General features: G+C 36.7%; 1 protein-coding gene across 2 annotated transcripts in view; it reads right to left on the minus strand.

The window, feature by feature from the left end:
- Nucleotides 1–3,128: 3,128 nt before the first annotated feature.
- The window catches only part of LOC115221027 (laccase-2-like), an 11,227-nt gene continuing 1,855 nt past the window's right edge, over nt 3,129–12,500 (minus strand). The window contains exons 2-5 of one of the 2 annotated variants that reach the window (XM_036510293.1): nt 12,220–12,304; nt 10,547–10,560; nt 4,936–7,030; nt 3,129–3,286 (exon numbers count right to left, since the gene is read on the minus strand). In XM_036510293.1, coding sequence (XP_036366186.1) covers nt 3,171–3,286; nt 4,936–7,006 — 2,187 coding nt within the window. In that variant the 5' untranslated portion in view covers nt 7,007–7,030; nt 10,547–10,560; nt 12,220–12,304 and the 3' untranslated portion in view covers nt 3,129–3,170. The remainder of the gene's footprint in view (nt 3,287–4,935; nt 7,031–10,546; nt 10,561–12,219; nt 12,305–12,500) is intronic. The other variant, XM_036510292.1, reaches the window with a different exon arrangement.

Genomic DNA, 12,500 nt, shown 5'->3' on the forward strand with positions numbered 1-12,500 from the left:
TGTGTGCGTGTGTGTGTGTGCGTGTACGTGTGTGTGTGTGTGTGCGTGTGTGTGTGCGTGTGCGTGTGTGTGTATATACAGAGAGAGAGAGAGAGTTCGAATATTCAAAAAACAAAAGACGAAGACTATCAAGGAAACAACAAGCAGGTGTATTAGTTTGATGCTCAGAAAGTGTAGAAATGTCTTTGACGTTTCGAGCCAACGCTCTTCGACAGAAAAGGAATGATAGATAAAAATGGAGAGCTTGTTCTCGATGGAACGCGAAGTGGGTGCTCACTGTAGCACCAGAGGCGTGTACTATGTATACAGTAAATGTGAAAATACTCAGTAAACCAAGGTATGTAGATAAAGGAGGAGAATTGCAGAGTGTGTAATAACAGCAGAGAGACCAGAAATGGTTTGTTGATTGTGCTGGCATCACTCAAATGATGATAATGCTTCGTGTACAAATGAATAGCAAGAATCGAAATGATAACTGTATTCTTAATATGTTCTGGTATATTTGAATATTGAATATGCTAATCGCTTACTATTTGGTAATTATGATACTTTTTCTACAATTGAAGATAATTTTAATGAATAAATAATTTATGCATTGTGGTATTTGATAGTTGTCTTTTGTCTACTTTGTTCATATAAATGTCAGTACTAGGCACAGGTGGTTTCCAGCAGCAACAACAACAACGACAGCAGTAACAGAAACGTAAGAATAAATAAATGAAAATATGTCGGTGGAACAGGTTACTCCTTCAAGACCAGAATTAGAAGCCACAAGTCACTGCTTACAATCTCAATGTTGTGAGGAATGATACCTTATTGTGAGGAATGGACTGAACCGAGAGAATATATATGGTTCGTACAAGTTCGTGTTATTTCACAGTGAAGTTGGAAAGTGTCGGCTGGTTTGTTCATTTGGAATATTGATTGTTGGTTCGTGACAGATTGTTGGATTGTTACGTTCTTATCGCTGCTGCATAGTTATCTTGTTATTGTATCACACTGGTACCGTGTATCGTAGGCCATTATCCCAATAGTGGTGCTACTACTATATTGGATACAAACTACGTTACAGCATCTGGCAACGATGTGTTCGCAGCTCACCTAGGCTGTATTTCATCTGCAAACCAAGCATTAACCTGTTTTCAATCCATTCTTTCAAGATTGTCAGCCTTATGAAATTCCTTCCTTGTCCATGTTTTTCTTCCGGCAGCGATCGACATGATACTATTTAAGATCAACTGTGTCAATCTTACCAGTTTTGTGTAGCCTGCAAAGACCATAGGCACAGCTCTTGCCTTTCGTCTCGGAAAAAATTCAAAAGCCCCTTCGATCAGCTAAATTGTTCAAATAAAACAGAAAAAAAAACTAAAAGAAAAGCAGTATCTGCTATTCCTATGAATTAATAAGCTGTATACTATATCAAACTGAGCCAACATCATCATTTCTCTCTAGAATGGCAACCTCTACAAGGAATCCCTTTTTCTTCGGGCATTAATTTACACAAGTTTAAAAAAGCATCGTCGACATTCACATTAACAGTTTGGGAAGCCTGCAGATGTTCTCTGAACACCATTTTTTCTCTTGCTCAAACTAAATAATAGTACTAATAAGAATTTCTAACAAAGACACAAAGCAAGAAATTTTATTGGAGGACACAATTAGTCAAATATACTGATCCAGTACTTACTTATCAAGTGTTTTATTTTGTTGCCCTCAGAAACATAGAAATATGACGTAAAGCGTGCTGACTAAGCCTTCCATGATTTAATTTCTGATAGGTAATCTCTTTCAATTAATCTTTTGTGCAACTTTAGCATACAGTATACGTGGCCATTTACACTTTAGCATGCTATCTTATCCTAGTTCTAAACCATAGCTGTAACCCTAATCTAACCCATAACGAGGCATGTATACGATGTAAACAAAAAGAAAAACAATAGAAACGGATAAAGATTAAATCAGTTTTAATGCGGAATATTAAACTTTGAAATGCACTGTAAGATTTCATGGCAGTATATACACAGTTCGAGCAGAGGTGCATATAACAAAAATAATTAAGCAGGCGTAGCACATAGAAAATCAGAGATACATTGAAAAATAATACAGAGCAGAGATTAAATCAGTTTTAATGCCTGATATTAAACTTTGAAATGCACTGTAAGATTACATGGCTGTACATACACAGTTCGAGTAGAGGTGTATATAACAAAAATAACCAGGCAGGTGTAGCACATACAAATGAACGCAGGCAGGTAAACAAATGTTGGTGAAAATAAATCTCGAACTTAACGCAGGTAAGTAAACAAATATAAAATAGAACAGAGTGGTGAAAATAATTATAGACAGTAAGTAAAAATATACAAAAACACAACAGCTATAAAGGATAGCTGATAATATAGTGGGTTAACAATTTCTTGGACGGAGGAGGGCAGCAAAGTTCCTGTCAAATTCGAAACAAGCTTCTTTCATAACTTAAATGTGTTAACCGTTACAGTTAAGTAACTTTCTGATGTCATTGATAATGGTTTCAAATTTTGGGCCAGCCAATTTTGAGGGGACGAGGAAGTCGATTAGATCGACCCCAGTGCTTAACAGGCACTTATTTTATCGACCCGAAAGATGAAGGGCAAAGTTGACTTCGATGGCATTTGAACTCAGAGCGTAAAGCAGGTTGAAATGCTGCTAAGCATTTTGCGCGGTGGGTTAACGATTCAGCCAGCTCGTCGCATTGGGAATCATAAATAATCCTTTCTACTAAAGACACAAGGCCTGAAATTTGGGGGGGGGGACTAATCGATTACATCGACCCCAGTATTTGACTGATACTTAATTTATCGACCCCGAGAGGGTGAAAGGCAAAGTCGACCTCGACGAAATTTAAACTCAGAACGTAAAGATGGACAAATTATCTATTTCTTTATTGCCCACAAGGGGCTAAACATAGAGGGGACAAACAAGGACAGACATAGGTATTAAGTCGATTACATCGACCCCAGTGCGTAACTGGTACTTAATTTATCGACCCCGAAAGGATGAAAGGCAAAGTGGACCTCGGCGGAATTTGAACTCACAACGTAACGGCAGACAAAATACCTATTTCTTTATTACCCACAAGGGGCTAAACACACCCAGTGCTTTCTATGATTGTATTGATTTCAAGTGATTTCAAGTTAATCCTTTTGCTTTCTTACAACAATGAACACAAGAACAGCAACAAGAATTGCAAGGACACATATGACAGCGATTAGAACTCCAAGTGCCACTCGTACTGTTGGGTTGGTTATAGCTGTAAAGATAAAGAAAAACAATATGGAGTTTATATACAAACAGCAAATTATTCAAATATTTCATGCATGTTTTATTTCAATAATATATTTCTTTGCAAGACCCGAATTCGAACTTCACATTCTCTATATTGAAAGTAGTTCACGAACCTCACGCCTGAGGAATAAAAGCAAGCAAGGAAGGAGTTATCTATGTGGTTGCTCTATTTTCTGAAATAATAACTGAATCTCCTTTGAATCACTTCCTGCTCTGTTGAAAAGTTGGGGGACATCTTAAATAATTATTTTTTGGAAATAATTGGGGAAAGGCGACTATTTTGGGGGACAAGGACGATTCGATTACATCGACCCCCAATGCGTAACTGGTAATTTTCATCGACCCTGAAAGGATGAAAGGCAAAGTCGGAATTTGAACTCAGAACGTAGCGGCAGACGTAATACCTATTTTTTTACCACCCACAAGGGGCTAAAAATAGAAGGAACAAACAAGGACAGACAAACGGATTAAGTCGATTATATCGACACCAGTGCGTAACTGGTACTTTATTTATCGACCACGAAAGGATGAAAGGTAAAGTCGACCTCGGCGGAATTTGAACTCAGAACGTAGCAGCAGACGAAATACCGCTAAACATTTCGCCCGGCGTGTTAACGTTTCTGCCAGCTCGCCGCCTTCAGGCCACCTTGAATAATATTATATCTGATATACCTGATAATGTTATATTTGATATACAGCTATATCTGAAGAAGGTACGATCGTGAATTAAAAATTATCCACTTCCAGAACCTTCTATGATCTAATTTACATTTCTCTTTATTTGTTTTTGTGAAACAATCCTTCGCCATTGGCTCATATCATTCAGTCACGTAGTTTGCAAGGAACCAGGGGCGGTATACATACATATATATATACATATATATATATATATATATATATATATATATATATATATATAATATATACACATATATATAGATATGTGTGTGTGTGTGGTGTGTGTGTTGTGTGTGTGTGTGTGTGTGTGTGTGTATGAGTGAGTGTTTGTGTGACACATTGGGAAAGTATTCTGAAACGCACAAAGTGTTGTGAAGGGATTGGATGTGTGTATGTGTGTGTGTGGGGGTGGTGGCTATGTCTGTACACCCCAACACTTGACCGTGGTTTTTTGGTGTATTTACGGCTCCGTAACTTAGCCGTTTGGCAAAAGATGCAAATAGAATAAGCACTGGGAAGACTTCTTCAAGGCGGTGCTCCAGCAAGGCCGCGGTCTAATAGCTCTCAATCTCTCACTTTCACTCTCTCTCTCTCTTTCTCTTTCTCTGTCTGTCTCTCTGTCTCTCTCTATCTCTCTCTGTCTCTCTCTGTCTCTCTCTCTCTTTCCCTCTTTCCCTCTCTCTCTCTCTCTCTCTCTGTTTCCATCTCTCTCTCTCTCTCGCAGTGTTTCTATCTCTCGTACTTTTTAGAAACACAAATCATACTACGGTGCTTCTCGTTCCCATGAAAAGCACAACCCTTGCCCCATATTCAATCTCATAACTATTCATGTATGGTAAATATTTTTTTTTAATCACCAGATAATCTGTGATAAACATACATAGAATAAGAGATGAAATTAGAGAGAAAAGATAAAAGAATAAGCGTAAAACATACCAGCGTGTTCATTTTCTAATCTTTGTCTCTCTATATATTCAGCACTTGAGTGCGTGTGGTCATCCATTTCTTTATCATTATCTTTCTGTTTTTGATTCTCTTTATGTTCACCACTTTTGTCCTTGTGGTCATCCTTTTCAGTATCTTCTTTCAGGTTATAAATCGCCTTCCCGAAACCACGACACTGTGGGAAATTGTCCGGCACTTTTGGCAACTGCGCGAAAGATTCGTTAAGAACAAGAGCCATTCCATCCATACTGTGTAATTCAATATGGCAGTGCACAAACCACATTCCAGGATTATCGGCCCGTATTCTCACTACAGCGTATCCACCTGTAGGGACCATAATTGTATCCTTTCGAGGGGCGTTTCGTAAATTCATTCCGGGAATGTTGTCTCCCTCCCAATTGCCGTTTGACCAAGCTGCATCATTACAATAGTTCATTTTCGGATCACCTCTGCAATCAATATCTTTAGTATCATGTATAATTTCTCCCGCTGTTTCATTGTATTTCGCAAAACCCAATTTAACTACATAAAATGAATGTCCGTGCATGTGTACGGGGTGGGAGAATCCTTTGCCTTTTCCCAAGTTTGTCATTACAATCTGGACAGTATTATCGGGTATCGGATTTAAGGAATGAGTACAATGGCACACTTTATCAACGCCACATTTGGTACTATCGCACCGAGTTTTTACTTCGTTCGGTTGTGTTAAAAGGTTTACACCGGGTTCCTTGAACGCCCGTCCATTTACTGATGAAGGTGTGTGCCCAGGTTCACCAGGAAATGCAAAATTCAAAAAATGTTCCTCAAACTTTCCAGGCCGGAAAGGCGGTACAACATCTTGATAATTAGACTCTAAGTCACCAAAGTTTAAACATGGTTTATCACTTTTATAGGGATCATAACGAAAGGGACAGTTGAGTAAAGTGCAGTTCTTTTGTTGAATGCAGTCAGAAACTGTGGAGTTAGGTTCTTCGACCGGTGCACCCTTATATCGAAGAATTGCTTCAAATGTACTATTTCTGTTTATTTCCAGCGTCTTTCCACGGATCCAGTAATTCCCGACAGAGTTATTTGCATGTATTGTGAAGTCAAATCTCTCACCCGGGTTGATGATAAAGTAATCGACAGGTGTTGGTTTTAGTTCATAGCCATCAGAGGCAACGATCACCATCTGGTGACCATCAACAGATACTTCAAATGGGTACAGAGCCCCTGCAGCGATCACTCTAAAACGATAATGTTTACCTGTTTCTACTTCAAAGACAGTCAGCGGGGCCCCATTGTGATTCCCTGATTCATCGTAATAGCGGCCTCGACCATTCACAAGACCAGAATGGAACTTAAAAAGACTAAAAAGCGCTCCGTCAGCGGATCTAGAATTTGTAACTTTTTTACCATTCAAATAAACTCCGTAAATCATTTTTATAAAAGTCATGTCGGAATCCCACTCATGATTGTAATCTGAAACTAACATTATATGTTCTTCCATTTTAGGCTTTGTCTTTTCGTGTAGTATTAAAGCACCAAATTCTCCCATAGTACGCTGTGACCCAGTGTGAGAATGGTACCAGTAAGTTCCAGTTTGTGTAGCATTAAATTCATACCTGAATGATTGACCTGGTTGAATAGGGCATTGTGTAATCCAAGCTACGCCATCCATGTGTGATGTTCCCCTTTGATGCAAGCCGTGCCAATGTATTGTCGTACTTTCTGAATATAAATGGTTTTCTACTTCAATGATGACTCTTTGTCCTTTATAAACTTCTATTGTTGGTCCTGGAACTGTACCATTAACTGCAATCACCTTCATTGGCTGAGAGTAACCATCCATAGTAATAACTTCATCAGTTGGTATCGGTTGAGCAGTTGTTAAATTAGTGGCGTCATATCTGTAGAGTTTTGCATCGTAGGATTTTACCAAGGTACGATTAACTAACATAGTTAATTTATACGCAATTATCAGCTTAAACTCACACACGTCGTCTTCCATACGACATGTACGGGAATAAACTAACGGTGAGAATAGGCCCAGGAGGAATACAATTGCGTTGGAGTGAATCATAGTTGAACCACTGTGCGCAGATATCTGGAATCACAAAATATGAATATGAGAAACAACGAAATCACCAAGGACGATGTGACAATTAAATCATGAAATATTTCTATGTTTTAAAGACGAAAGAATACCAACATATTAAAGAGAAGGAATGAAAGTAAACCCTCTGTGACAGGTGGACGACAGGGAGATCGATATTGTTTTGTTAGTAGGACATTTCTGCGCCGGAACAAACTTTGATTAGGAATTTTTGCGAGTATAACAGTTACTGGCTACAGTCACTTTTTTCTCTGTCTTTAACTTACAAGACGACCCTTTTCAACATTTGGTGGCACAGTATCATAAGTAAGAAGTAAAGAATATTTCAAGCATGCCTGTCAGACCAGAAATACCGGTGAAGTAAATGAAAATACAGGAGGATCCAGTAAGTGTGACTGCGTGATACAGTGTGCTCCAGATGATACTAGTATATCCTCTAACATGGACAATTGAGATTGATTACATAATATGGTTCTCATTCGGTTTATAGAACAAGCTATGGTTACGTAACAGAATATTTTTTGTAGACGACAAGACATTGGTAGGTTAGAGATGCATCGGTGTGGCCGTGCGGTGATTGTACATGGAACCAAATTTGATGCATTCATCAAAGACATTTACTAATTAGAAAACTAGTAAATAAAGTTAATAGCCTTCTAAATCTATAGTATTAGATGGTTAAAAGACATTTCCTTTCACATGAAGCATAAATCAGTGCTAGTTATTTCACAAAAGAAAGCGTCATCTAACCTCTATGAACGTACTCGATCTGCTAGAAACAAAAGCTGAATCTAATCTTAGTATTGCTCGATAAAGATCGTAGAAGGTATAATATTTCATGTAAAATGTAGATGAAACAGTTCTTGGCCTTAGATACTAAAAATGATAGTGTGGCCATACATATGATATCGTCGATATATTTGGAAACGATTATATTTGAATGTCCTAGAGTAATAATGGTGGGCGGGATCTGGCAGGTCTAAACAATAGCAACAACACCTCCGTCAACGAAGTTAATCATAAAAATTCCATATTCATTCTCCGTGAAATATTGGACTCTGCTCACATATCTAGGTATTCCGTCTTAACATTCTGAGATCAAATTTCATTCAGACCGACTACTTTTTATCATTTAGGGGTCGATGAAATAAATACCAGTCAAGTACTGGAGTCGATGTTAGCGACTCTCCCCTTCCCAAAAAATTTCAGTAGAAATGATTATACAAATATTTATAGTCACCATGATAGATCGTTAGCCACCACACACATTTTTTCTCTCCTTGTTTCTCTCCTTGTTTTTTCTGTGTCCCTTTCTGTAGAGGAGCGTAGGCTCGAAACGTAAAAGACTTTTTCTATTCCTGAGCGTTATTCTAATACATGTTTGTTTTGTACACCACCTATCTTCGTCTTTTGTTTTTTTCTTAAACTCTTCCTATATATATATATATACATATATATATATATATATATATATATATATTATATATATATATATTATATATATATATATTGTGTGTGTGTGTGTGTGTGTATGTATGTATGTATGTATACCTCAAAGCAAGACCGCAAAACAACGCTTACTGAAAGACAAATCCACCCTCACTTATAGATGAGGGAATTAAATGTGCCAAAAAATAGACATAAAAACACTAAGAACAACAAAATATAACACCACACCTCATCTCAAAACACTACTATTTATATCAACACATAACCCCAGAAACAGTAAGGCATTCAACACTATTGTGCAAAATCTTCCTTTACTAACTAGGGTTCCTAAAATGAACTACATCCTGAAATCGCACAAACTCATCAAATGCAAAAAGCAACACAAATCGCTAGTGACTACTAACAAATGTGAAGCTTTACAAAACAACCACGAAACCGATGGTTAAAAAAATGTGTACGCCCATACTGTGGAAACTGCCCCAACTTACTTGAAGGCTCGGATTTCCTTTTCAAACAAGGACAGCGGTTCACAATTAAAACTAGTTTCACTTGTGCCTCTGAGAACCTAATTTATGTAATAACCTGTTCGTGTTGCGGACACAACTATATTGGACAGACGAGTATGACCTTGAGAAGGATAACTACTCTACATAAAGTGCAAATCCGTTTCCCACAATACAGGTAAATTCCTCTCAGTGAACATATAGAAAAATGTGCAGATAACATCAAACCGAATTTCACAGTCTTCCCCTTCTACCAGTGCAAAGACGCAATCTCTCCACAAGAACTTTTAAATAAAGAAACTTTTTTCATTGAAAAATACAGAACACGTCTTAATATGCACGCATAACAAACTTTTATCTTTTTACATATTTCAGTTCACGATTACATCACTGTACATCACTAAACAAGTTTTTCGAAACCTTTTTTTTTTGTGTGTGTGTACATATATATCCTCCCTTACCGAAAGCTGAACAGTTATCTCCCTTGCCCACAATGACAACAATAATAACGGTAACAATTACCTTCCTTTATTTTTCTACTTGTGAAGTCATTCACTCGTTAATATCACACACAACATGGACAAAAATTACTTCGTAAGAAAATATATATTCAAATAAGTAAACCATAATGTCATGAATAGCGAAAACGAAACCGGTCGGTATATTAAAAATCATATTAAACTATGTAAAGTGTGTCTATTTTCCTTTTTTAATTTCTTATATATATTACAACTCCCTACGCGGGGATAATCGAAATTCCTCTTTTTCTGTTACTACTACTATTTACCACACGTGGAACGGTAAATGTCACCAAAACCTACAACAAACTCATCGGATAAAATTACCAACAAGGACATATTAAAAGAATTGAAAGAAATTAACTCAAATTTAGTTATTCTAACTAACAAAACAGATGGATTAAATTACTGTATCCGAGAAGAAGCGGAATATGAACAAAGAAAACAGTCTACAGAACAGGTTAGTCAAAGTTTGAACGAACTGTGCACGACACTGCATTCATTTGTCACAAATAACTTTGAAAAAGAATCATCACCAAAATACCTAATCCATAACGAAAATATACCAATATCAGCACATTTGATTAAAAGTCGCATTAGCCATATTTGGTCCAAAAATCTTAACGCTAGAAAATTTTCATTTTGAAACATGATAAAAAATAACAATAAAGCAGAAATATATGAAAAGGGGATTAACTCAACACCTTTAATTCTACCACGCAAGATACAAATTAAGCCAATCCCAGAAGAACCCGAACAGCAAAGGAAATTTAGGGAGAAATTAGCACTAGGATAAATGAAAATAGAGATTGAGTTACTCAAACTCAGAGCATCGAATAACGAACAAAAATATAAAACAATCGATGAAGAAATGCACACCGAACTCACTAAACATACTGGTTATAAAGAATGTTTTTATATTAAATCATCCTCAACATTTGAAGCAATCATAAGCGGAATTCTACAGGAATCAGTAATATAATCTGGGACCTCAAGGGCTCTAACAAATCTTTTTCTTTCGTATGGAAGATACTTACTTGAATTTTTCCTTATGATAAAGGGAAATCTTTCCCGTCTTATACACACGGAAGTGCAGAATTTTATTTTCCTTTCTAAATTTAAATTGGTAAACAGATTTACAGAGAGAGTTTACAAATGTATTCATTGGAAAAAATACTTTCAGTTCTTTCAAATAATATCCTCCCGTAACCTAATAATATTTTCTGCAAATTTTCTTTTCTTTATTCTTCTATCTTCTCTTCTTTTCTTTTAGGCATTTCCATGTATATAATTCGCCTGTTCGTCTTCATTCTCTCTTTCGACCTCCTGTTTTTTTCTCTTTTCATCTATATCTTTCTATTCCTTTTCTCCTTCTCTCACCAAATCTAGTTAATTTCCTTGAAACCATTTCACATTTCTAGAGTTCCCTTACTACTTGGCTTTCCAGATATATTTATGGGTATGTACCCGTTTTTGCTATCGTACATATGTATATTTTCGGTGAGCACAATAATGTGTATGTGCTTAGTGAGTGTGTGTACTGGTTTGTTATAGTGTGTCTGTTGATGTTTTGTGATGTGAGTGCCCTTCTGTATGTTTGTGAACCCCCATAACCAAATAATAATTTCTGCAAATTTTCTTTTATTTTTTCATCCATCTTACTTCCCATAATTTTCTCCATTCCACTTCTTTTCTTTCTTTTCATGCATTTTTTTATATTTACAATTTGACCGCTCCTCTCTCCCCCACTTACTCTCTCTTTTATTTTGTTTTATGCTTCCTTTCTTTTCCCCTCCCAACCTTTCTATACATCTTCTCTCACATTATCTAGTTCGTTTCGATAACGCCATTTTAAATTTCTATCGTCCCCTGTTCGTATCTAAGTATTTTGCGAATGAACAATAACGTATATGTGTTTAAGTAACTGTGTGTATGTGTATATAAATATGCGTTTGGGTCTATCGATGTTTTGAGAAGTGTATGCTCTTGTGTATGTATATGATCGTTTGTTTTTGTGTATAAGTATGAGCTCGTAAACGTGTACTTGGGCATAAGTATGTATCTATGTTGTTGCTGCGAGATTATTCACAAGTATATGTATATATATATATATATATATATATATATATATATATATATATATATATATATATATGCATATGTCTGTGAGTATATTTCTGCCTATGTATGTATGTACGTATGTATGTATATATGTATGTGTGTTTGTGTGTATGTATATGTAGGCACAGGAGTGGCTGTGTAGTAAGTAGCTTGCTAACCAACCACATGGTTCAGGGTTCAGTCCCACTGCGTGAGATCTTGGGCAAGTGTCTTCTGCTATAGCCCCGGGCCGACCAATGCCTTGTAAGTGGATTTGGTAGACGGAAACTGAAAGAAGCCTGTCGTATATATGTATATATATATATGTATGTGTTTGTGTGTCTGTGTTTGTCCCCCTAGCAATGTTGGTGTGTTTACGTCCCTGTCACTTAGCGGTTCGGCAAAAGAGACCGATAGAATAAGTACTGGGCTTACAAAGAATAAGTCCCGGGGGCGATTTGCTCGACTAAAGGCGGTGCTCCAGCATGTCCACAGTCAAATGACTGAAACAAGTAAAAGCAAAAACAAAATGTATTTATGCATATGTTTATATATATATATAAGATATATATGAATATGTGTATATATATATATATACATATATATATATATGAATATACTAGTTGTTGAACCCAGCGTTGCTCGTATTTTCCGTGTGGACTTTGAATTGAAATCTACGTTCTCTGCGCCAACTACTAATAATAAGAAGGAAAAATAACCTCATTATGGGAATTTCCATACAAACGCCCAATTGAGATTACAAAAATCGATGCCAACTGAGCATTATCGAGTTTTCAAAAAACTCCTGCTTTATCTGAACTTCAGGGCATGTGTTCTATCTATGTTCCAAAAATCATTAAAATTGGTTGGACGGTGCGGGGGGTGTTAGAG

This window comes from Octopus sinensis, linkage group LG17 (assembly GCF_006345805.1).
Source record: "Octopus sinensis linkage group LG17, ASM634580v1, whole genome shotgun sequence".
Lineage (NCBI taxonomy): Eukaryota > Metazoa > Mollusca > Cephalopoda > Octopoda > Octopodidae > Octopus > Octopus sinensis.